Source organism: Carlito syrichta, unplaced genomic scaffold (assembly GCF_000164805.1).
Source record: "Carlito syrichta isolate Samal-C Ts95f unplaced genomic scaffold, Tarsius_syrichta-2.0.1 Scaffold306756, whole genome shotgun sequence".
Classification (NCBI taxonomy): Eukaryota; Metazoa; Chordata; class Mammalia; order Primates; family Tarsiidae; genus Carlito; species Carlito syrichta.
Window position 1 is genome coordinate 163,575 of NW_007250852.1, and position 27,710 is coordinate 191,284.

At 34.5% G+C, this 27,710-nt stretch overlaps 1 protein-coding gene across 1 annotated transcript in view; it reads left to right on the forward strand.

Moving 5' to 3' along the window:
- LOC103265691 (complement factor H-related protein 3-like) overlaps positions 1-23,370 on the forward strand; it is a gene marked incomplete at its 3' end in the record, with an annotated part of 87,792 nt that extends 64,422 nt beyond the window's left edge. Inside the window, exons 2-4 of the mRNA XM_008063339.1 lie at positions 18,923-19,117; positions 19,563-19,739; positions 23,207-23,370. Of these exons, the coding sequence (XP_008061530.1) occupies positions 18,923-19,117; positions 19,563-19,739; positions 23,207-23,370 (536 nt within the window). The remainder of the gene's footprint in view (positions 1-18,922; positions 19,118-19,562; positions 19,740-23,206) is intronic.
- Positions 23,371-27,710: the final 4,340 nt, after the last annotated feature.

A 27,710-nucleotide genomic window follows, 5' to 3' on the forward strand; every position in this document is an offset into this window, starting at 1 on the left:
CTGATTTCCTTCTCTTGTCTAATTGCCCTAGCTAGGACTTCCAACACAATGTTGAACAAGAGGAGTGAGAGTGGGCACCCTTGTCTTTTTCCAGTTTTCAAGGGAAATGTCTCCCATTTCTGTTCATTTAGCAATATGTTAGCTATGGGTTTATAGTAGATGGCACATTATTTTGAGGTATGTTCCTTCTGTATCTAGGTGTTTGAGGGTTTTTATCAAGACGGATGCTGGGTTTTATCAAAACCTTTTTCTACATCTAATGAGATAATCATGTGGTTCTCGTTTTTACATCTGTTGATATATTTAATTATGTTTATGGTCTTGCAAATGTTGAATCAGTCCTGCATCCTGGGGATAAAGCCTACTTGGTCATGGTGGATGATTTTTGAGATGTATTTTTGGATCTGATTTGCTAGAATCTTGTTGAGGATTTTTGCATCTGTGTTCATAAGGGATATTGGCCTATAGTTCTCTTTTTCTGTTGGATCTTTGCCCGGTTTGGGTGACCATTATTAATAAAACAGACAACATCAGATGTTGGCAAGGATGCAGAGAAAAAGGAACACTTCTACACTGCTGGTGGGAATGAAAACTAACACAATCGCTTTGCAAGACAGTGTGGTGATTTCTGAAAGAACTAGAAATTGACCTTCCATATGACCCAGCAATTCCCCTATTAGGAATATACCCGAAGGAACTCAAATCATTCTACAAAAAAGATAGTTGCACAAGTGTGTTTGTTGCAGCTCTATTCACAATAGTAAAAACATGGAACCAACCATGTCACCCACTGTAACTAGACTAGATTAAAAAAGTATGGTACATGTGCACAATATATTGTAGCCGTAAAGAAGGACAAACATATGGACTTCACAGCAACTTGGATAGATTTAGAGTTGATCATACTCAGTGATCTATCACAGAAGCAAAGAACAGAGTACCATATGTCCTCATTCATAAGTGGACCTTGAGCAATTATAATACTATAAGAACAGGACTGGAAGTAGTGGAAAACTGTCAGGGGAAGGAGTGGGATTGGCCATTGGGAGAAACTGCTAGGGGAGGGAGGGGCATACCTCATCAACAAGGGTATCTACACAATCAACGTCTGTATTCCTTGAATTGTACCCCACATCTTAATTTAAAAAATAATAAATGCATTTCTATCAGAAAAAAATATGCCAAGTAACACAAGCAAAATGACACCAAACTCAAGAAATTGCTTTATTTCTGGAAATAATTTTTTATACTTATCAGAATTTTTTCTGATTTTATGCTAATATTTCTAGTGTTCTTTTTTCAAATAGTCATTGCTATTATATAGGCCTTGAAGCAACCAGTTTAAAAAGCCTTAGGAAAGTTTTAGGTATACAACTAAAGAAACCCCAACCCAGACCTTCTGACTTAGGAACTATGTGGATAGAACCCAATAATATGAGCTTAACATTCCTTTCAGATGATCCTGATGCAGACTGCAGCTTGAGAACCACTGTATCACTCCCATGTTATGGCGCTTCATACTTAACATTTGACTATTCCAAGAAAGAAAAAGACAACATTTGAAATTCTAAGCCAATACATTAGTGTTGATTTAGGACATGACTTCAAATCCTATCATTATATGATTTGTTATAGGGGAATCTGTTTTCAATGTAATAGAGTAGACTTTACCAAGATTAGAGTCTAAAAGAAAACTATTTAATAAAGTTGAGTTATGTAAATGGCAGATAGGGACATGTGTTAGTCCAATTTAATCTGTACTTTAGGAAGTTTTTATTTTCTAGCAAGGACTACCTAAAATTCTTGTGGACAAAATGGAGAAGTTGCTTAGTTGAATGTTACAGTGATCATTTATAATTGTATTAAGTAGCTTTACCCTAGCTGTTTGTTGGTTGATGAAGTACTAGAAGAACAGATTATGGATTTTCTTCTCAGACCTTGTGTCACAGTCATTGATGTCCTATCTAATGATTTAGGAAATATTCTATTCATATTCACAACCAATGTAATACAAGAAATAGTAGTTAATATGCTCTAGAAATCTTTTATCCATGAAAAACTCAAATGCTTGGATCAGAAAAAAAGTCTAATTCTGTCCTTCATTCAAGATAATTTAGTGCACTATTAAAGCCTGAGTGGCTACAGATGAGAAATGGATTCAGCAAAATTTTCAAACCACTGTAAGCTCATTTTAAATCAATGCTGATAAAACATCCAGAATTGCTGAACAGACCATGCACTACATTAATAGAAGTAGAGGAGGTAAAAGAAAGCAGGTCTTAGTCTTGTAGACTATATTGCAATCCATAAAGGGTTTTAAGTGGAACAATAAAATGATCATTAATTTATACACAGGAAAATAGATTATAAAGATTTCAGATCAGAATCAGGAAACTAGCAATGATTGCTGTAATAACAGGAAAAAAATATTTGAGAGAAGATGATGTCAAAGATTATTGCCAAGGTTTTGTTGTTGTTTGCTTGTTGAATTGAAATGGAAACAAATCCAGAAGCTAAGGTACATTTCAGAGATATAATGAGAATGACAAGTTAATTTTGCCAACATTTTATTCTCTCAAGAATTATTGTATTACCAAAAAATAGAACTTGTGATATTTTTGCAACTTAGTTTTGCAAAATAGTTTTCACAGCAAACCTAAGTCTATATTGAATTTTATATGCATATTTAAAGTGTATTGCTGTATATCATTTATGTTATGGGAACTATCTGACCTTTAAGGCAATTAAAATTGGGGAGTGGGAAGATGGTAGCTGAGCCAGTCAGATCATACAAGTCCCAGTGTGAATGAGTGAGTGTACAGAAAATTTGTGTCTGTATCAGTGAGTGAGTGGGCATGTGAGTGGTTGATTGAGTGTGGGCTTTGGAGCAAGGATCCAGGGCTCTCCTGATGAAGCAGCTTGTGCTTCAGCTGCTCAGGTTGGACTCCAGTGATTCATAGGAGGCAGAAGCCAAGCACCATTTTTTTTCCTTTAAATCAACAAAACCCTTCCTGGGAAGAAGATGCTGGGAGAGACTGACTAAGTAGGGGCTTGTGAACAAGTGGCTCTCCTGGTGAAACAGCTGGTGCTGCAGCTGTAGCTGCAGCTGCCCTGCTGGCTCCCTAGCACTTCCCAGGTCACAGAAGCAGAGCACCATTTTTTTAACTGCCAAAAGTCTTCCTGAGAAGAAGTGGTGGGGAGAGACGATTGCCTTCAGGGTGTACTTCATCACTGCAGTGACAAAGACTGCCAGTTCCAGGCTCTGCTTTACCAATGCAGTGCCTGGCCAGACACTGACATCAAGGGCTGTGGAGGGAGCCCAGAGGCAGAGCATCACTGGAGAGGATGAAAGAGGTACTCTGTCACCATCTTGACAATGGGGCAGGAAAGTGCTCTGACTTAATCATCATGGAGCAACAGACCCAATCTCTGTGACCAGTGGATCAACTAGTCAAGGACTGATTGTGACCTAGATGGAATATCCTGAAAGCACAAACTTTGGAGGGACTTGATGAGTACTGAGTCTCAGGCACTTCACCCCCTACCCTGATCCAGTGCAGGACAAAGGATGTGTTCAGAAAAGGACATGGAAGAACTCTAAAGAGATTAGTGGTGAGTAACCCAAACCCTCTCCTCCCCAGAAATCCTCTGTACATCAGATCCACATGGCTAGGGTACAACTGAGAGGTACAAAAGCAGGCAAAGCCTGGATGACAGGTGCAATAGGACTTTGCTCCAGGACAGAACTGGCTGGTGCATGCCCTGCGAGTACCTTGGGAAGGGACAATCCCACATCTCCCCACCAGAGGGTATGCCCCTGACCATAGGAGAGTGGGAGGGAAGCACTACAGCCCCACCCATCCCCACTGCTCTTCTTTCTTCCCTGGTCCTGACACTGGGGAGAGAGTGAAAGAGGCAGAGGGTCTACAGGAGACAGTAGAGAAGCAGATGAGAGAAACAAGGAAACATTACAGAACCGGCCACAAGGGGGTAGGGTTTTTAATTTTTTTAATATTTGCTTGCCTGTTTGTTAGTTTTTCTAATTTTTAAAATATTTCTTCTCTAAGCATGAATGTGTTATGTGAGGGTTTGATCTGTATCCCCCCATTTCTTTTATCTTTTCTTTCTTTCTTCTTTTTTTTTTAAATTTTCTATTTATGTGTGTATGTAAAAGATTGAGTGTTAATCTTTCAGGATTTATTTGTTGTTGTTGGTTTGAATTTGTGCTTCTCTTTAGCGTGTGTGAATATATGTGTGAGGGTGCAATCCAAATTTCTATTTTTTCTCTGTTTTTTTTTCTTCCATTCTTTCTCTTTTTCTTCTCCATTCATTTTACATTGGGTGTGCATGTGTGTGTGTGTGTGTGTGTGTGTGTGTGTGTGTGTGTCTGTTTGATTTTCCTGTTTTTTGCTTTGTTTTTTTGTTTTGCTTAGTTATTACAGTGTGTTTTGGAGTGTGTGTGTGTGTGTGTGTGTGTGTATACAATAGTTCAGTGGTTTTTTTGCTTTGGTTTCTGCTTTCATTGTCCTGTGGTTTTTTTCTTTTTGTCCTTTTTATTTCATCCTATTTTTCTCTGTTATCCTGATTATTTTTACTGTATCTTGAACTCAGGGGCTACACACACATACCCATTGCATTGTCATATAGAGTGGTGGTGGGAGTGACTCTCAGGAAACCCATACCACAACCAGTGAACATTGTGATTTGCAAGTAATTTCTAAATCCAAGCTCTCCATCCTCTACCTTATTTGACAATAAAAACTACAAAAGAGAACAAATTTTTCACCCACAGTCTCATTTCAAAAAACAAATCCAGAGCCTGGATCACAGAAGAATAGAAGGTTGAGTAAACATCAGAAGTGAAAGTCTCTCCCACTGTCACTGAATAATGAAATTAAAGAGAAAAGAAAGAGATATGTCACAAATTAGGATAATCAATGAAAGGTCACTGGTAATTTCAAGTGTAACAAAGAGAAAACTCCTGAAAAATTAGACCTCAGAGTCCAAATAATGGAAGTCACCAACAACTGGCCCCAGAATATGACAGGGATCAGGGAATGGATGGGAAGAGTGAATACTACCCAATAAAGACAAGATGCAACACTGAAAGAATGTGTAACACAGATTTTTACCATAAAAATTTTAATCCAAGAAATAGATAGCAAGATGCCAAGTGTAGAAAGCAGAATTAATCAAACAAGAAATAATCTCAGAACTTGAAGACCAGAACATGGAATCAACTTGATCTGTAAAAAACATAGAAAGAAAACTCAAAAAGAAAGAACAAAACCTATAAGAGATGTGCAATTACATCAAGAGACCAAACCTACACCTGATTGGTATCCCAGAACAAGAAAGGGAAACAGAAAACACCTTGGATCAAATATTCCAGAAGATTATCCAAGAAACTGTCTCACCAGAGATGTGACCAGCCAAACACAAGAGATACAGAGAAGACCCAAAAGACATCAAGTGAGAAGATCAACCCATAGACACATCGTAATTTGCCTACAAAAGGCACAAAAGAAAAAATTCTAAAGGAAGTAAGATAAAAAGTTCATACTATCTACTGGGGAAAACCAACCAGAATAGCAGCAGACCTATCAGCAGGAGCACTACAAGCAAGAAGGGACTGGAGTTCAATATTCAAATCCTCAAAGATAAACAACTTCAACCAAGAATTTCCTATCCAACCAAGCTCAGCTTCACCAGCAATGGAGAATTAAAACCCTTCCCAAAGGAACAATTCCTAAGAGATTATGCAGCTTCTAGATCAGCTCTACAGAAGATGCTTAGAAAGGTATTAAGCACAGAAGAAAGAAAGAATAAAGAATGGCTACACGTTTCTCAAGAGAACAACAAAGCACAGAATCTACAGAAAATAGATTGTAACAGCAAAGTTGAAAACAAACAAACACATTCATCAACCCCAAAGCTAAAAGAAAACAAGTAAATAAAGAAAAAATTTTATAAGAACCTCATGACAGGGATAAACAATCAGATTTCAATAATCAGCCTGAATGTGAATGGACTAAATGCATCACTGAAAAGTCACAGAATGGCAGCCTCAATAATAAACCATGATATAATTATTTGCTACATCCAGGAAACATATCTCACCACAAGGGATGCACACAAACTCAAAGTTAGAGGACGGAAAACAAGTTTCCAGGCAAATGGATCACAAATAAAGGCAGGAGTTATGATCTTAATATCAGACAAAGCAATTTTTAATCTATCAAAAATTTAAAAAGATACAAGAGGACACTACATAATGATAAAAGGTTCAATTCATCAACGAGGAATGTCCATCCTAAACATAAATGCACTCAACACTGGAGCACCAGCATTTATAAAGCAACTACTAAGAAAACTAAAAAAAGATATTGACTCTAACACTATTATAGCCAGGGACTTGAATACTTCACTAACAGCCCTAGATAGCACATCGAGACAAAAAATCAACAAAGAGATTCAGAAACTCACTTTATGCTCGACCAAATGGACTTAACAGTTACCTACAGAATACTCCACCCAACAACCACAGAATATACATTCTACTCACCACTACATGAAATGTTTTCCAAGATCAATCACATCCTTGCCCATAAATCAAGTATAAATAAATTCCATAACAATGAAATATTGCCACGCACCTTTTCAGATTATAGTGGAATAAAAATAAACATCAACACCAACCAAACTTACCAAAAGCCCACAAAGTCATGGACACTAAACAGAGTGATGCTGAACAACTATTGGGTCAACACTGTAATCAAAACAGAAATTAAAAGATTCCTGGACACAAATGAAAATGAAGAAATATTTTACCAAAATCCCTGGGATATTATGAAACCAATTCAAGAGGGAGATTTATATCTCCATGAACACACTTCAAGAAAATAGAAATCTCAAGTTAACAACCTAACAAATCACATAAGGAAGCTGGGAAGACAAGACTATGAAAACCCTAACTTTACCAGAAGAATATAGATAACAAGAGTAAGAGCCCAAATATGGGACATAGAAAACAAGAATATCATGGAAAATATCAACAAAACCAAAAGCTGGTTCTTTGAAAGAATTAACAAGATCAATGAACCCTTAACCAGAATGACCAAGAAAAAGAGAGAAAAAAGCCCAAATAAACAGAAATACAAAAGATCAAATCAAAATTGATCATAAAGAAATACAGAAAATTATCACACATTACTAGGTACACCTTTATGGAAACAAACTTGATAATCTAAATGAAATGGAAGCCTTTCTGATATCACACAACCTCCCAAGTTGAAACAAGATGTCATTGAGATACTAAATAGACCAATAATAACCCAGGAAATTGATTGTCATAAGAAAAGTACTTGCAAAAAAAAGAAAAAAAAGCCCTGGACCAGATGACTTTCCAGCAGAATTGTATAAAATGTACCAGGAAGAGCTGATACCAATTCTATTTAAAGTATTCCAGGCAATTGAGAAACATGGAATTCTCCCCAAATCATTTTACGAAGCTAACATCACCCTGATATCCAAACTGGGTAAATATCCAACAAAAAAAGAGAACTACAGCCCAATATCCCTTATGAACATAGATGCCAAAGTCCTCAACAAGATTCCAGCAAACCAGATCCAAAAAAACATATCAAAAATCAACCACCATGACCAAATAAGCTTCATCCCCAGTATGCAGGGGTGGTTCAACATTTGCAACACTACAAAGCCCTGTTCAAAGAAATCCAAGAAGACACAAACAAAAGGAAAAATATTCCATGCTCATGGATAGGAAGAATCAACATTGTTATGATGCCCATCCTACCTAAGGTAATCTACAGATTCAATGCAGTACCCATTAAATGACCAACATCATTCTTCTCAGACATGGAAATGACAAAACAGAAATCATATGAAAACATAAAAGACCATGAATAGTCAATACAATCCTTAGCAAAAGAAACAAAGCAGTGGGTATCACACTTCCTACTTCAAACTTTATTATAAGGTTCCAATCATCAAAACAGTCTGGTATTGGTACAAGAACAGGTATGCAGACCAATGGAACAGGATTGAGATTCTGGAAGCAAACTCTCAATTTCTCAACCAACTCATCTTTGACAAAGCCTCCAATAACAACCACTGTGAAGAGGAGAACCTATTCAGTAAATGCTGCTGCAAAACTGATCATACACAGAAGATTGAAACAGGACTCCTACCTATCACCACACACAAAAATTAACTCAATTGGATTAAAGACCTAAATGTAAAACCTCAAATTATAAGAACTGTAGAAAATTCAGGAGACACCCTTATGGAAATTGGAACTCAGAACCAATTCCTGATAAAAATCCCAAATGCCCATACCATAAAAAATTAGATAGACAAGTGGGACCTTATCAAACAGACAAGCTTCTGCAAAGTAAAAGAAACCATAGAGAGGGAAGACGGCCCACAGAATGAGAAAACATATTTGCCAGGTGTATATCTGACAAAGGTCTAACATCTACATCAATAAGGGACACAAACCTGCCAAAAGAAAAAAAAAAATAAACAGCTCCATTAAAAAGTGTGCAAAAGACATGAGTAGACACTTCTCAAAAGAAGGTATATAGGCAGCCAACAGACACATAAAAGTCCTTAGCCTCACTAATCATCAGAGAAATGCAAATCAAAACCACATTGAGATACCACCCAATCTTAGCAAGAAAGACCATCATTAATAAAACAAACAACAACAGATGCTTGTGAGGATGTGGAGAAAAAGAGATGTTTCTACATTGCTGGTGGGAACTAGTGCAACCTCTCTGGAAGACAGTGTGGTGATTTATTAAAGAACTAGAACTTAACCTTCCATATGACCCAGGAATCTCCCTATTGGGAATATAGCTAGAGGAACTCAAATCATTCTACATAAAAGATACCTGTACAAACATGTTTGTTGCAACTCTATCCACAATAGCAAAAACATAGAACCAGCCATGCTGCCCATCGAATCTGGACTGGATAAAAAAAAAATGTGGAATGTATATACAATGGAATACTATGCAGCCATAAAGAAGGACAAACACATGGACTTTGCAGCAACTTGGATGAATTTAGAGTCTATCATACTCAGTGATCTATCATAGAAACAAAGAACAGTACCATATGTTCTCACTCATGAGAGGACCTTGAACAATTATCACAATGAAATAAAAAAAGGAATTGGCAGTAGTGGGAAACTGCCAGGGGAGGGGGGTGGGATTGACAGTTAAGGGAAACTGCCAGGAGAGGGAAGGGCACACCTCATCAACAAGGGTACCTGCCTAATGAACATTTGTATAACTAATCCTGATTTGTACCCCACATGTTTAAAATAAAAAATTTAAAAATTAAAAAGATAAGGTAAATAAAATTAGCAACATAATTTTACTCAAAATTTTAACTTTTTTTCACAAATATTCATTAAAAATTCATGTCAAATCACAGCGATTTTTGTTGTCTGCATATTTACCTAATGTAAACAAAATTTGTATTAAGCTTTAAAAAGGAAATTCCATTCAAACTAGGTAATAAAACATTCAACGGACAATGATATTAAGTGGAAGACAATGAGGATTTTTGCTAATAGGCTTAATCTGAAGAGAGAATGATGTTGACACTGAGAAAAATATCTATCTCTTTTAGGATTCATAATGGAAGGATATTTTTCAAAGTGAAATAATTACTATCAGGTGTGTTGACTGCCAGCCAAAAATTATATCTGAAATAAGGCATTCTACTGATTCTACTACATTTGAAAAGAAATTGTTTCCAACTATCATTGCATAGAAGAGAGTAGATGGATAGTAGAAGAGTTTTTTAAAATCATAGCATATGGATAGAAAAATGGTACAGCAATAGCCTGGTAATGACTGTCTTCAGATATTTTCAAACATTTATGAAGGACACAAAGTTACTTTTGAATATGACTGACACAGTAAATGAAACAGGTAAAAGTGTTTTATCCTACATGAAAATAGAGGTTGAGACCTTCTACAAGGGTGACTTTTACAGATACTGCCATCCTCTTGTAAGAAGTGTGGGGTGAAGAATAGTTTATCTCTTAAGAACTCTCTACATTTTTGATTATGCGATTCAAAAGGACATAAAAGTACTTTTTAAAGTGATACTCTTTCAAAAACTGTAGTTAGGTTTTGAGTTGATTTGATAATTTATTTTTATTTTAATGTTTGGCATGATCTCACAAGCAGTTTCTTGGGAAACATATTTCACTACACAACTGAATGGTTTCCTCTTTTAGGCATTGTTAGAAAAATATGTTAGAATGAGATTAATGATCACAAGAAAATGACAACCCACATGAGATTCAAGTTAGGCTGATTGTAGGTGAATTAGTATTGCTTGTCTTCACATATCAAGGATTTTACTTCAGTAAATTATATTATTAAGATAAGAAGAAAATTTTCCAAATCTCAATAGCTTAAGGAAACTAAAGTTTATGTCTTACTCACATTTTATTTTCAATGTACATCAAAAAGGAACTCTGTTCATTATATTTTTTCTAAGTCTCAAATGGTAGAGACATAATTTCTTCATGTGCTTTCATAACAATTATAACTGTTGTAAAGAGAACAAAGTGTTTACACAATGGCTCTTTAAAGTTTCTCCAAGGCAATCGTATTACTTCTACTCTACTTTACATGTATTATATATTTCAACACTCTAAGTTGAGCTTACAACAGCTTAGCTTAGCAACATATAAAACATTTCTCCCTTAACAGCTCCAACTCCACGCCTTTTAGTAGTTCATGTTGCAAAATTACACCTTTATATATTCTGTGCTCAAAATTTAAGATATAAGACTTTAAATATATTTCTTTAAATATAACGTAAATGCCAATATTAGGATCTATAAACCAAATAATAATTTAGATTAATAACTTTTTTCAACTTCATTGGGCTCTTAAGTCTATAGAAATAAAAGGTGGAGATACAAATGACTGTATTATAATACTGCCATTTTTAACTGCCCATATCTTTACCTTTACTGATACCTTCATTTCTTTTTACAACCTCTAGTTACTGTCTAGTATTGTTTCATGTTACCCTGCAGAACTCCATTAGACATTTCTTGAATGACAAGTCTAGTGGTAAGAAATCCCCTTAGCTTTCGTTTATCTGGGATCCTAATTTTGTTGCATGGTGACCAAAGTCAACCCTGGACTGCTCAAGGAGCAAAAGCAATTGAGATTCCATGTGGGCTACAGAAGTAACGCTGCACAGTCTTCAGGCAGCTCTCTGTGTTAGTCTGAAGTCCCCAGGAGTGTCAAGGGGGCTGTTCTGTGACTAGGATTGTAATGGTCCCAGGCAGAGGTATGTAACCCTGGTGGTTTCTCATTCACTTTCACCTTCCCCTTGTGAGAGAGCCTCTGTTGTCTGCATACTCAAACAAGAGGTATATATATGTGTATTTGGTACTTCTAATTTCACGGTAAATTTCAAGCTAAATTTGAGTACCTGGGTCAATCTCACTTTGAATTTTGGGATTCTAGATGTATAACATGTAGTTATGCAGAGGGGTAAAAACCACTAAGGTAATTATTTATAATCCTCTAGATTCTGTGGATATCAGAGTAATATGTTTGATATATGCCCATTCCTAATAAAATTTTCATTGGTTCTTGTACTAGAACTGTGTTCACAAACAGTTATTTTGTTAAATATTTGACTTTTTACTTTTTATTTTATTTTATGATAAAGATGTGGGGCACAAGTCTGGATTAGGTACATAAATAATGTGTGTGCAGGTAAAGTTTGGGACTTAAACTGGCCCTTACTTCCCCTGGTTTGGGACTAGGTAAGCTTTGTGTTGTTACATGGCCCACTCCCTTGCTTCCATCCCTGGCAGTGTCCCATGACTGCTGATCCCTCCCATGTGCTATTGTGATTAATGTTCAGGTCCCACTTGTGAGTGATAACATGTGGTATTCAGATCTTTGTTTTGGTGATAGATTTCTAAGAATGATTACCTCCGACTCCATCCAATTTGCTGAGAAGTTCATTATTTTGTCCTTTATGGCTGCATAATAGTCCATCATGCATATGTACCAACTTTTCTTTATCTGGTCTACTTTCGATAGGCAGTAGGGTTAGTTCCATGTTTTTGCTATTGTGAATGTTGCAGCAAGAAATATTCATGTGCAGGTGTCTTTTTTGTAGAATGATTTTTGATCCTATGGGTATATTCTCAGGAGTGGAATTGCTAGACTGTAGAAAAGGTCAATTTCTAGTTGCTTAAGATATGACTACACTATTTTCCATAGTTTGTACTCCCACCCACAGTGCAAAAGCAATTATTTTCCTTTTAATCTACTCCAGCATCTGTTTTTCCATTTATTAATGATAGTCATTCATACTGGGGTAAGGTGATATCTCAGTGTGGTTTTGATCTATATTTCTCTGATGATTAGTGAGACTGCATATTTTTTATGTATCTATTAGCTACTCATATTTCTTCTTTTGAGAAGTGTTTAATTATTTCTTCTGCCCATTTTTTAATAGGCCTTTTTTTTTCTTTTTCTTTTGGCTCATTTGATTTCCTTATCGACCCTGGATATTAGGTCATTGTCAGATACAGTTAACAAATATTTTTTCCCATTCTGTGGGTTGTCTCCCTGCTCTCTTGATGATTTATTTTCCTGGGCAAAAAGTTTTTCAGTTTGATGAGGCTCCATTTGTCTATCTTATCTTTTATGACATATCCTTTTGGGGATTTGTTCAAGAATTGTTTGCCAACAACAATATGCATACGTTTTCCTGAGTTTTCTTCTAAGATTCTTATAGTTTGAGGTTTTATATTTAGTTTTGATCCATTTACAGTTGATTTTTATATACAGTGATAAGTCAGGATCCTGTTTTATTCTTCTGCATGTTGTCAGCTGGGATTTTTTGCATCAATTGTTAAATAAGGTCTCATCATTCCAGTGGTTGTTATTGATGGTTTTGTCAAAGATGAGTAGGGTGAAATATTGAGTTTTTGCTTCCAGAATCTCTGTCCTCTTCCAGTGATCTATATATCTATTCTTGTAGCAGTACCAGATTCTTGATTATTGTAGCATTTTAGTAAAGTTTAAAGTCTGGAAGTGTGATACCTCCTGCTTTGTTCCCTTTGCTGAGGATTGCTTTGGCTATTAATGCTTTTTTAAAATTCCATATGAGTTTCTGTATTGTTATTTCCAGGTCTTAGAATAATGATATTCATGATTTGATGGGTACTGCAATGAATCTGAAGATTGCCTTGAGTAGAATGGACATCTTGAAAACATTGATACTTCCAAACCACAAGCATGGAATGTTTTCCCAATTGTTTGTATCATCTTTTATTTCTTTGAACAGTATTTTGTAGTTCTCATTGCAAAATTCTTTCACTTTTTCATTGTAAAATTCACTTATCTGGTTAGGAAGATGCTAAAGTATTTTATTTATTTGTTTGTTTATTTGTGGTTGTGTGTGGCTATCAGGAATGGGATTGTGCTTTTAATTTGGTTCTCTGCTTATTTGTTACTGGTATGTAGAAGTGCAACTGTCTTTTGCCCATTTATTTTGTACCCTGAAACTTTACCAAAGTCATTTATCACTACAAAAAAGTTTTTGATGGACTTCCTTGAGTATTTAAAGTATAGGATCATATACACAAAGAGAGATAGCTTAACTTCTTTTTCTATTGGGATTCCCTTGATTTTCTTCTCTTGCTTGATTGTTCTAGTTAGGACTTACAGTACACTGTTGAACAGGGTGAGAGTGAACAACCATATCTTGTTCCTGTTTTTAGAGGGAGTTCTTCTAACTTCTGTCCATTGAGCAATATGTTGGCTGTGGGCTTATCATAGATGGCTTTTTTTTTTTTTTTTGAGGTATGTTCCTTCTATGTCTAGGTGTTCAAGGTTTTTTATTAAGAAGGGATGGTAGATTTTGTCAAAATTTTTTTGTGTCTAATGATATAATCATGTGGTTCTTGTTTTTACATCTGTTAATGTAAGAAATTATGTTTATGGTCTTGTGACTGTTGAACCAGCTCTGCATCCCAGGAATGAAACTTACTTGGTCATGGTGGATGATTCTTGAGATATGTTGTTGCATTAAATTTGTTAGGATCTTATGGAGAATTTTCACTTCTATGTTCATCAAGGAGATTGGTCTGTAATTCTCTTTCCTTGTTAAGTCTTTGCCATGTTTGGTTGTCAGTGTGATGTTAGCTTCATAAAATGATTTGGGGAGAATTCTATCTTTCTTGATTGCATAGAATACTTTTGATAAGATTGATATCAGCTCATCTTTGTATGGTTTGTAGAATTCAGTTGCACAGCTATCAGGTTCTGGGGGTTTTGTTGTTGTTGTTGTTGTTTGGGGTTTTTTTGTAGGTAGATATCTTATGATGAAGTTAATTTCCTGGATTGTTATTGGTCTGTGTAGGATTTCAATTTCTTCTTGTTTCACCATTGGAAGGTAGTGTGATGCCAGAAAGTCCACCTTTTTTTTTTTTTTTTTTTTTTTTTAGGTTTTTGAGTTTATTCCCATAAAGATGCACACAGTAATCTCTGATAATCTTTGGAATTTCTTTGGAGTCTATTGTGATTTCATTTTTTACATTTCTTTATTTGGTTTTTCTTTCTCTTTTTTCTTAATCACTCTGGCTAGGGGTCTTTTAATCTTGTTTATCATTTCAAAGAATCAGCTTTTTGTCTTTTTAAATTTTTTTCTATGCTTTTTTTGTCATCTATGCCCTGCAGCTGTGACTTTATTTTGGTGATCTGGATCCTTAGGCTGAAGTTAGGATTTTGGTGTCCTTGCCATTCTATCTCACTTAGGTATGATGTTAACTGTTTACTTGTGATCTTTTACTTTTCTAGATGTGCGAGTATGCAGAGCTATACATTTTCCTCTCCGTACTGATTTCATAGCGTCCCAGAGATTCTGATAAGATGCATCTCTATTTTCATTTGTTTCCAAGAATCTTTTAATTTCTGTCTTGATTTCTGTGTTGAATTAAGAGTTATTCAGCAGTATGTAGTTTAATATCAATGTATCTGTGGGAATCTTGTTGGTGGTATATTTATTTTTATTCTACTATGCTCTGAGAAGATGCATGGAAATACTTCAATTTTTTTGGAATTTGTTTATGCTTGATTTATGTCCAAGAATGTGGTATTTTGGACTGTATTCTATATGCTGATGAATAGAATGTATACTCTGTAGTTGTTGGGTAAAGTGTTGTGCAGATGTCTATTAGGTCCATTTCATCAAGCACTGAGTTGAGGTTCCAAATCTTATTGATTTTTTTCCTTGTTTTATCTAGAGTTGTTAGTGGGATATTTAAGTCTCCAGCTATGATTTTGTGTGAGTCAATGTCCTCTTTTAGTTAGTAGTTGAATTATTAAACCTGCTGCTCCTGTATTGGGTGCATATATGTTTAAGATGAATATTTCTTGTTGGTGGATTGAATCTTTTGTCATTATGCTGTGTCCTTCCAGCATGTCCTTGAGGATTTGCTTCCAACATGGGTCACTCTCAAGGCTTCTATTAGAAGACCACAGTACCTTACTACACTGTTCTGTCCATAGATTGCTTAAATGTCAGTTAAATTTCTCAAGAGATCAAAATTTAAAAGAGAAAAGAAGAAGGATTAATATCATGTAAGACCTACTTACATACTCTCTACTCAGCTGTATTCATTCTCTGAAGTAAGTCAGTTAAGTTCAGCACACACCAAAGGGAGAGAATGTAGGCTCCGCTGTGTGGAAGACTGTTGAAGAATTTTTGGTACTCCCCCAAATTATCAAATGTATTAAAATGCCACTCAAGTCAACAAAATATTTTATTTCTAGGATAATTCCTTTGCCCTTTGTCAATTGCTTTCTTTTTCCTCAAATATATTATTTTTTTTTCTATCTTGCATTGGATTGTAAATGTACAACACACTTAAAGTGAATATTTCATGAAAGAAACATTTAATGACTTCAATTTTCCATTCCTAGAAAGAACAACTAAGAAAGGTAGCTATTATCACTCTGAAACCAATTTTTCTGTGCATAAAAATATAAGAAAAAAATATATAATTATTTTATGAAAATGATATTTCAGCCCAAATATTCTAAGCCAGCTGAGTCCTATCGATATCTGATCCTCAGCAAAAGTACTCCACAAAGTATCTTCTGGAATTCTGGTGGATAAGATGAAGAAATTGACTAGTTAGGTAGTTTACCAAATAGTTCGCAATTTTTTTTTTTTTTTGAATTGGAGTCTCACTTTTTCACCCAGACTGGAGGTTTGTAATTTTATTAAATAACCTTACCTGGGTATGAGATGCAAAATTTTGTTCTTAGGCCCCATTACCCTTTTGTGTCTTCATATAATTTAGCAATTTAGGAGAAATATGGTATAATTCACAACTGAAATGGTACAGCAGATGATTGCAAATTTGCTTTTAGATATATATGTAATTCAAAATGAATCCTATAAGCTAGGTCGAATCTAATAACATTAACTTGAGAAATGGTAACTATAGAATCTTTGTCCTGGGTCAAAGGACTCAGCTATGCAGGTACAAACAGATTAGCAACAGTTATAAAAGTTAGTCAGTACTTTAAACAATGTTAAGATCAGTTTGAGTTAACACCATGATAAACCCACCACAACTGCTAATGAGGCCACAACCTACATTGGTAGAAGCAGAAGTATAAAAAGGCAGCTGCAAATCAGACTGACTCAGTGCTGGTCAGATCACTTGTAAAATTTTACATGTGCTTCAGAGAACCACTGTGTGGAAAAGATAAAAAACAAATGTAAATACATTCAATGAAAAAGAAAATTAGTAAAGGGCTTCAGGTCTGTGATAGTAACTCTTATTTTTAATTGTGCTTCCTTTTGATTTAAAAATATCTCAGTGGCCTATTTTATTTTATTTATAGTTCAGGAAACACCATCATGAGTTATATAATAATATGTGTTCTGAAATCAGATCACCAGAGTTCAAATACTACAATTTTATGGGAAATTCAGTTGAAATTTTTAAGACTTATTTCCTGCAAATCCAAAGACTCAAGCTTGCCAAAGGTGGAATTAATGTTAAGTGACACATCATTATGCATTATGATGAAATTTGCAACATTTAAAGGTAAAGAGGAAGTATTACAAATCTCCAAAAAGTAATGAAGGGGAAAATCAGAAATGGTTTCTGTTTTTCTTAAAAGGAATGAGACTAAATGAGTATTTTAAGTTCAATCTTGGAAGCTACTAAAAAGTGCGTAAAAGTCTCTTCTGAAAGATGTGAGATACAGACTGTAGAAAAAATTTAAAAACTTTATCTACAGAAGATATCATTTCAGTCTTTGTAAAGACATTTAGAGTAAACATGGATTCAGAATTGATAATCTACATAGCTAATCTGTAGAAGCTACATTAAAAAAAATTCTGATCGAGCAAAAAAAGGAAAGGATTGATGAACTCACAATAAGGCTTAAAGACAAATTATTCACCAGACACTTATTAAATATGACAAGACAGTTTTTATGTGACTATAGCAATAGGGGACAGAGATAGAGTTCAAGTTATAATACAGTCAAGAGAGGATTTGTTTATGATTTATAACCAATAACCAGAGGTATTAGAATATCATTTATAAGGAATGACACTAAATAAGCATTTAAGCTTCAACTTTAGAAACTTCAAAAAAGTGAAAAAAATTGTTGTTGAAGAAAAATATGGACTGTAGGCCAAGGATCTATACCTAGAGAATCTATACCTATTCACAAATCTTTGTTGAAGAAAAGACATTTAAGATATACAAGGTTATACTCTACACAACGAGTCTTTGGATATTGTTTGAAAACTATTTAATCAGAAAAGAAAAAAGAAAAAAACTGAATCAGTGAACTAAAGAGAAATGCAGATGCTAAGCAATATTGAATGTGTACGTGTTAACATTTGTTATAATGTGCTGTTTTAAGTTTTCTTGAAAAAAAATTTGTGGAAAAAACTAAACTGATTTTGATATTAAAAGTACTAAATTATTTTTCAATCATCCCATAAAAACATAAAATTTTCTGGAAATATTAAGTATAAACCTTATAATGATACCGCACTTTAACATATATGCAAAATTATTCAATATATAAAAAACTCAGTACACTATAATTATATTGTGACAAAACGTTTCACATGACACATCAAACATCTTATTTTCTAATTAAAATTAGAAATAAATAATACATTGTTTAATCACACCCTTAGTTATTCAGATACTGAGAAATATTCCTAGCCCATTTTCCTTGTTAACCAAAGAAAAGAAAACTTGTCTCAGTAACTGGTTTCTGACATGAATTAACAAAGTCATTTTTCTATGTGATGTGATTGTTAGAAAATAGTTTTGTCTTTTCTATATTTCTTACATTGCCTCCAAGAAATAAAAAAAAAAAACTTAATCTCAAAAGTACCCCCAAAATCTGTTCTCTCCTTCCATTGAGAAAGCCTGAGAAGAAAAGACAGGGCTCTGATTTCTGATGAAATGGAACAGAAGGGAAAAGAAGACAAATGAGCTGAGTGGTAAAATCAGCAACTTCATCTCTCAACCAGGAAATTTGCTAAATCAAGCAGGATTGGGGCATGTATTCTCAAGGAGAATATGCTGTAATATGTTAAATAGGTCTGTGCAGTTTTCTTCCTGGAAAGTTCTCATGAAGGTTTGTGCATCATGTAACTCATAAGACATAATTTCATCTTCACTAGCAAACACCTTCTCACATACCTCAGTCATCTGAAGTCTGTAATTTTTCTTCTCTTAAAAACTTTAATGACTGTAATTATGCTAATAAGATAATATAATTTATCAATGAAACAATTCATCTTTAATCTGATTCATTATTTACTGTGTTTTGTTTTTCATTGCAAGTGAAACCATGTGACTTTCCAGATATTAAACATGGAAGGCTATTTTATGAGGGAAGGTATAGACCATACTTTCCAGTAGCTATAGGAAAACATTACTTCTATTATTGTGATAAAAATTTTGTGACTCCTTCACAACATCGGTGGGATTACATTACTTGCACACAAGATGGATGGTCACCAGCAGTCCCATGTCTCCGTAAGTAAACCTCTTTACAGCTATGTATGCACAAAACTTCCAAAGATTCTAGAAAGGAAAGCACATAAGTAATTACAATTAAGTCGTAAAGAAATAAGGCCAACAGAAGAGTTGTTCAAGCAAAAAGATCAAATCAAGTCTTTTCTATTGTAAGAAACTGCACATAAAAATCACTTGAGTAATACAGAGACTTTACAAGAATACCTATATAATTTATACACATTTAAATTATAAAAACTGAACCTATGTAACATTGAATATTGATAATTATTTTTATAAACACATTTGGTAGTTGCTTTAGTTTTTCTTAAGTTATACATTCTGCATATTTTGGGATGTGTTTGAAGTCTTATTTAACTATTATAATATAATTATAATTTCCTATTTAGATCATCTTGATGTTTCTCATTTACTTCTATTTATTTATTGTTTTTATGGTTCTTAGGGCAATGTGCTTTCAATTATTTGGAAAATGGACATTATCCACGACATGAAAGTATATATTTACAGGGTCATTCTGTAAAAGTCGACTGCTATCCTGGCTACAGTCTTCCACATGAGCATACTACAATTATGTGTACAGAGAATGACTGGTCTCCTAGTCCTAAATGCATCCTTGTCAGTAAGTTAACTGGTCTCAGGTTCCACATGCTCATGGTTTTCTAACTCATCTATATTACATGTGACAAAATATTTTGGTCAAATTCTTGTTTTTGCTAATGGACCTATTTAGTCTTTGTTTTTTCAACTGTGTATAAGTGACTATACAATTTTTTGGATAAATATATAGCAAATTAAATGCTTCTATCAATAGACATTAGTCAAGAATACAGTAATTTGAACAAAGTACTTGTTGAATAAATTAAACCATACTAATATGTACATTGAAAACATGTAGTCATTTGACTGAAAATAATGCAAAATTATAGTTTAAAATAGAAAGTAGAAGCAATGATAGGAAAAAAGTTACTCATATATTCAAGCACTAATATGATATTTTTACAGTAAAGCTATTTATATTTGAATTTCTATAACATAAGTAACAAGCAATGGGTTATTTGTGACACTGTGTGTGTTCTACTCTAGAAGGTTTCCCATAGTAGCTATTCCAATACAAATTCGTATCAACAGGTCCTTTTTATTTATATCTTTGTTAATTATTGATCTTGTCACATTTCAATATTCAAAAATTGGGAGATTATAAAATGTTAAGGAATTGTAATTTTAATTTGTATTTCATTATTAATTGTGTTTAACATATATATTTATAGTTTAGCTGTTATTCAATTATTTTAATATATAAACTGCAATTTGATGTTTTTGTTAATTTACCTTAAGGGATTTTGATTATTTATTTATTAGACTCCTAATAATTCTGAATATTAATTACCTATCAATGATATGCAATGCAAATGCATTAGTTTACGTGGTTAGTATTTTTCTTTATTTATGTGTGTTGTTAACGTAAGTTGTTCATTTTACTAAAAATTATCAACATTTTTCTGGTTAATTTTTTGTTTGCATTAAAATATTTCTATTCTTAAAAAAAACTTTATACTGTACTTTAGTCTGAAAAGTGGCCATGTTTTATTTTCCTTTTTATTTTGAATTCATTTTGTGTTGAGCTTATTGAAATAATAACTGTGTTTTTTTAATTTAAAATATGAGAACCCAGCATTTTCTCAGTTTTTTATTGCACCTTTCTCATTTAGTCTATCTTATCTTGGTTATTACTTTGAGTACTCTAGTCTGCACTATTAGTAAATATTATTTCCACCAGTGTTCCTGGAATCCTCTATTTTAATTACTATAAGTATGGATATTTAATCATGACTTTTCATCTTAATCTCATATTATTTTCTTTGTTGAATCTTAACATTCTGTGATGATCACATTAGTCTGTGATCATGGTCCATTAGTCTTTTTCATGGTCCATTAATAGGCACTAATAATATGCCATGATTTCACATGCAATTTCTCCTAATATCAAACAACTCAATCAAATTGTATGTCCCCTTGCTTTGGTTTTAGAGTTTTTTCTCTAGTTTCTTCAACCATTATTTTTTCTCTTTATTTTCCTTCCTTCCTCCTTCCCTCATTCCTTCTTTCCTTTCTTGTTTTCTTCCTTTCCTCCTTCTTTCCTCTTTTCCTTTTAATTTTATTTTTTCATTAATTTTCTTTCTTTCTATGATTGTCCCAAGTCTGTCTGGGTTAAGTTACCCACAACAATTTTGCGATTTTACTGTTCATGCTAGTCATGTAGGTTAGTCATACTATTAAACTACTTTATTAACAGATCTTAGTTTAATCCTCAGATTGATATATAAATACTATATCACCAGTATACATTCAATCATCAGTAAATCACAGTACTTTATCATTGATCAAATCAAAATTTCTCATAATCATGTTGTGAAAATAAGCAAAGGAATCCAAATATACTTGAGTGAGTGGAGTAGAAATATTTTGGAGGGTACCTTGCATGAATGCAATTTGCCTGTGGTTTTCATTGAAATAGTCACTTGAAAACATTAGTCAAATGGATCACAGAATACCAATTTTTTAGCTAGATATAAAACTTGAATTATGAATGTCATTTTAATTGTTGCTTCTGAAGATACAGTAGTCTTTCCTTATTCATGGGATAAAAGGTACAATAATCCCCCTTACCAATCGACGACTCAGTAACCCCTTTTAAAGAAAGGATATGTCCCAAAACCCACAGTGGATGCCTGAAATGACAAGTAGAATAAAATTCAATATATACAATGTTTTTCGTTCTGTAACTGAGAAGGCTCTTAAGTGACTAATAGTCAGGTAACACTTGTACAGCGTGGATACCCTGAGCAATGGGAGGATTCATGTCCTGGGCAGGATGGAAGTGGATGGCACAAGATTTCATCAAATTACTCAGAACAGCACAATTAAAAACTTATAAATCAACCCAGAAGCAGTGAATCATGTTTTGGCAAAATAGACCCATGAAAAAAAGTTGTAAAATGATGGTCCAGCATGTAAATCAAACCAGATATGACTGAGTCACAAGAAAACTGTAATATCATGATGGTTCTGTTAAATGACCCACAGCACCTTATGCGGAAGCCACAGTGGCACCACTGACACTTATGACAGAGTCCCCACTCCCAAATGATCATAAATGCAGAGCAAGAAGAAATGTTTCTCATTCTCATACCTAACAGAGAACTCACCTGGGCCAAAGGGTCACTTGGCTCTGTGAGAGCAAATTCCCCTATGACAACTAACTGTAGGAGATGTTGATGCTATCACATGCCAGCTTATGGGATTTATCTGGGTTCATCCTCTGTTCTCTACCTCAGACCTGTTTAATTAGAAAAATAATATGTCTGCTTATTGGGAATATCAGAAGTAGATAAAGAAGCTATTCCCCTCTACATTTGATGACCCAGCCCAACTTGGGCAGGTGTCCAAAATTTGCTTAATATTTTATCAACTTCAGAGAAGTGGAGAGTGATTTTAAATAAAGATAGAGAAAAGGTTGACCATATGCACACTGACTCTCCAACTAATCCAATAAAGGTGACGGTTCAGATTGCATTTTCCATCCCTGACCTTGGATAGAATGCAAATATAAACATGGGAGATAGACCCAAGGTCAATCATTATCAAGACAGCAATTTGACCAGTTTCTACAAAGGAGAGCCCAAGAAAAGGAGTCTCAATAAGATTCAGGAACTCAAGAAGAAATATAATTAAAGTCCATTTCTAACTCAAACAACACCCTCTATATTTTCCTTCCACACGGAGTCTTGGGTCCATTATGCTGGAAAGTGAACTTTTGAAATTTATAGTAGATACTCTCTCATTTATTCAATGTTAAACATCTGTGTAAAAAAAAAATCATGTCTAAACTTTCTGCAGAGATTATGAAGGTTCCTGGAGTCTTGAAAAAAAAAGTATGGATGAGATCATGTATCCAACCTTTGAATTGTCAACTAGAATAAACTCATTATACACACACACACACACACATGCATAAATTTCCTATACTTTAATTGCAGCAAGACCTCTTAACCAAACCAAAGGCTAAGGTTTCCTTTTCTCCTGGAGGACTGAACATTCAGGTGCCTCCAGTACAAGCATATGATCTGCAAATTGCATTATGGCAACTGGAAATCCTTAAAATCACTGTCATCCTTGCAGAAATACTCCAAGATGTGAGTCTGAAAGCACGAGAAGATGAGAGTCTGGAAAAACCAGAAATTTCAGTCCTAGTATGTCAAGTTTCGTATAGTAGTAACACTGGGAAATCTAAAGTAGTAGCCTCTATGGTGACAGACATGATAAGGCATTTACCTTCTGCTCATGGCCTTCCTGCAATATGGACTCCTTAGATATCATGGTTCTTCATGCAACATGGCCAGCTTTCCAGTACAAAACCAGGAACTAAGGAGTATAGATTTGTATAGGATGGGAGAGCTATTTAAAATATTAAGACATCATTCTGGTGGTCCTCAATCCTTCCACATGACTCACCTTTCTAGCTAGTAAGTTTTTCTAGTTTTCAGTCTTGGACCCAAAGGATGCCTTCTTCTGAATTCTCCTGAGTCCAGAGTTTCAAGAATTCTTTGTCTTTGAATGGAAAGGCCCTGACACTAAAGTTAAACAACAGTATTGCTGGTTAGTCCTTCCTCAGGCTCTAAGAACTCAGCAACTATTTGGGTGAAAATACTTGCTAATGAATCAATGAAAAGAAAGGGACTTCATTACAGTATCTTGATGTCATATATAACAAGCAGGACAACTTAAGGCAGCCTCTAACCAGAATACCATACTGAAAAGTTTTGGCTTGACAGAGTTATAAGGTATCCAGAAAAATGGCACAAATCTCAAACTCCTCAAGTAAATGTCATGGATTTTAACTTTCCCAGAGGAATAGAAAGATGTCAACGTCATGAAGAGAATTCTCAGATGGCCAAACCCAAAACATTGAAACACCTGAAAAGATTTTTAGATATGACTGGATTTTGCCATATTTGGATTTCAATTTGGGGCATACAGCAAAACCTATCTATAAAGCCTTAAGAGGACCAGATACCAAACATGTAAAATGAACCAAGGAATGTCAAAATACCTTTTTAACAACAACAAAAATTATTAACTGCTCCAGCATTACGAATCCCTGACCTGAAAAAGCTATTTTGCTTTTTGTACACAAGTGACAAGGGCTAAGTTTAGGGGTGGTAATGGAAGACTTGAGGACTATCAATAGGCTAGTAGCCTACTTTTCAATGCTTCAGTTGTCCATATTACCCACAGCAATCTGCCTACTCAATGTAATTCTAATAAAACTACCAGCATCATTTTTTTCACAGAATTAGGGAAAAAAATGACTTAATATGAAAACTAAAAAGAGCCCAAATAGACAAAGCCACTCAAGAAAAAGTAAAACAAAATAATAAAGAAACACAAACACACACACACACACAAATAAAAATCTTAACTGTCGGCAACACATTATCAGATTTCAAACTTTGTTACAAGGTTACAATAACCAAAACAACAGCATGGTACTGGTATAAAAATAGACACACAGATCAATGAAACAGAATAGGGAACCCCAAAATGAAGCCACATACGTACAATCAACTGATCTTCCACAAACTTAACAATAATATACATTGGTGAAAGATACCTTATTTAATGAATGATGCTGGGAAAATTAGAACCATATGCAGAAGAATGAAGTTAGATTCCTATCTCTTACCATATAAAAATTAAATCAAGATGAATAAAACTTAAATGTAAGACCTCAAACTATAAAAATACAAGAAGAAAACCTTGGAAATATCCTTTTGGACATCAGACTAGGCAACTAGTTTGTTACCTCAAAGTACAAGTGCAGCAAAATGAAGATTGACAAGTGGGACCTAATTAAACTAAAGAGCATCTGCACTGCAAAAGAAGCTATCAGCAACATAAATACTTAATCTACACATGGGAGAAAATATTTGAAACTATGAATCTGACAAAGGTCTAATATCTAGATTGTGTTATTGGCTTAAAGTGTGTTTTTCTCTGATATAAGTATATTTATTGGATTTCATTTACATGGATTTTTTTTTTCATCTCTTTATCTCATATCTGTAAGGGACTTTATTACTTAAGTTGGTTTCTTGTAATAGGATATAGTTGGATTCAGCATTTCATTCAAAATATTAATCCTGCCTATTTATATTTTTTAAGTGGAGCATTTAATTCATTTACATTGAAAGTTAATATTTCTATGTGAAGTTTAGTTTCTATAATTATGATAATTGTTAACTAGCTGCTTTGTGCTCTCTACTATGTAATTGTTTTATATGACCTGTTAATTTTACTCTGTTATTGTCTACCCAGAGAAGCTCTCTGCTGCTTCAGGCACTGGGCTAATCTGTGGAAGTCACAGTATTATGAGCTTCCTGCTCAGCCCTGAGGAGAGAAAAAAGCTGGGCAAAGCTAAACTGCTAGGTTTACCCTTGGATACCCCAATGGTGGGCACAAGCATCAAAAAAGATGGTGTCAGCCTTTTATTTTCAAGCTCAGAATTTCCTTGAGCATTTCTTGTAGGGTTGGTCTAGCAGTGACAGATTCCATTAGTGCTAGTGCCTCTGGGAAAGATTTTATTTCTTCTTCATTTATAAAGCTTAGATTAGCAGGAGACAATATTTGTGGCTAAAAATGTTTTTGTACAAGAAATCTGAAATTAAGACCTTCATATTTTCTGGCTGGTAAGCTTTCTGCTGAGAAGTTCACTGTCATCTAATGGGATTGCCTTTACACTCGATTTTATGGCTTTTTAAAAAATTACTGATCTTATAATTATATTATTTTTCTTCATTTTGACTTTAGGTTATCTGATGACTACATGCTTTGTTGAAGTTCATCTTGCAATGTACATTCTTGGAGTTCTCTGAACCTCTTGTATCTGAATATATAAAGCTCTAGCAAGTCTAGATAAATTTTCTGCAATAATCTCATCAAATAGATTTTCTAAACCTTTTACTTTTTCTTCTTTCTCAGGAATACCTATGACTCATATATTCAATCATTTTACATAATCCCATTGTTCCAAAAGATTTTCTTCATTTTGAAAAATCTTTGGTTTTTATATTTATCTAACTGAGTTAACTCAAAAGACCTGTCTTTAAGATTTTTTTAAGCTTTAAGATTTTTTTCTTTTGCTTGCTCTAGCTTATTGTGAAAGTTTTCAACTACATGTTGTAATTCTTCAATTCATTTTTTATTTCCAGAATTTGTTTGGCTTGTCAAAAAATAAGTTTTGTTCATTTTTATCCAGAATTAAAAAAAAATTTTTTTTGCTTTAGTTTTTCTTTTTTGGGGGGGGGGGTGTCTCATTGAACTTCTTTAAAATTGACATTTTGAAATATTTATCTGGTATTTCAAATATTTTGATTGGGATTCATAGTTGGAAAATTAGTTTGATCTTCTGGATTATAACATTGTTTTTTGATACTACCAAATATCTCGATCTGGTACTTCTTCGTCCAGATAAGTTATCTCTTCTTATATTTGAATGTACTTTTGTTTAGATGAAATTTTTTTCCTTCCCATTGAGGATGTGGCTATAATGCTTGTTGTGTAGAATTATTTGGCTTTGACTTTAGGTACTTTAAGTGGTAAGTTTTGATAGTGCATTTCATAATGCAGTGATATTCTCAAATGCTAGTCATTAGTGGTAATGTACTAGGCATGTGAGCAGGTTCACAGCCTCCTGTAGGACAAAGATGGTGAAGATCTCAGGAAATTTGTCCAATTTGCCAGTGTTATGCACTTGTATCATCTGATTTTGTATTGATTTGTGCAATTAAAACTCCAGGCCAGTAGTTCTCACTTGTCTGGCTACAGTAGAAACAGATATATAAATATTTGATCATTGTTTACCCACAGAAGCTCTCTGCTGCTTCAGGCACTGGGCTAATCTGTGGAATTCACAGTAGTATGAGCTTCCTGCTTTGTCCCTTGAGGAGGGGACAAAGCTGGGCAAAGTTGAACTGGTAGGTTTACCCTTGGATATCCCAATGGTGGGCACAAGCACAAACACTGATGAAAAAGGAGCTGCTAGTGAAATGTACCATGACCTTGGTGGGCAGAAACACAAGTTGCTATCCTGTAACATCCCAATGCCTGAGACACTCAGACCGGAAAAAACACTATTTAACCCCAGGAGGCATCCTAGCTGACTGCCCTGAAACATGCCTTCCTCTCAGCTCCACATTTAAATATCTTCACTGCAGAACTTATTTCACCCTTCCAAAATGCACTCTAGGTAGTTGTAGTTGCTCTTTCCTTCAGAAATGTTGTTGCTTTATGTAATGAGGGTGGAGAGTTTTACCGTTTGTACAAGCCAGGCTTCGTGGGCACACTTCCTGTGAGGATGCAGCCATCCCTAGTAGATCTAGAATGTCTATTCTCCAGCCCACCTATAACAATTTTCTATGCTGGCTGCCATGGTTGTATTCACAGCAGTACGTTTGGAGAAGAGAATCCTCCCTCTCCACATCCATGTTTAAGCACTGCAGCAGCCTGGATGAGGGGATGGAATCACACTGGT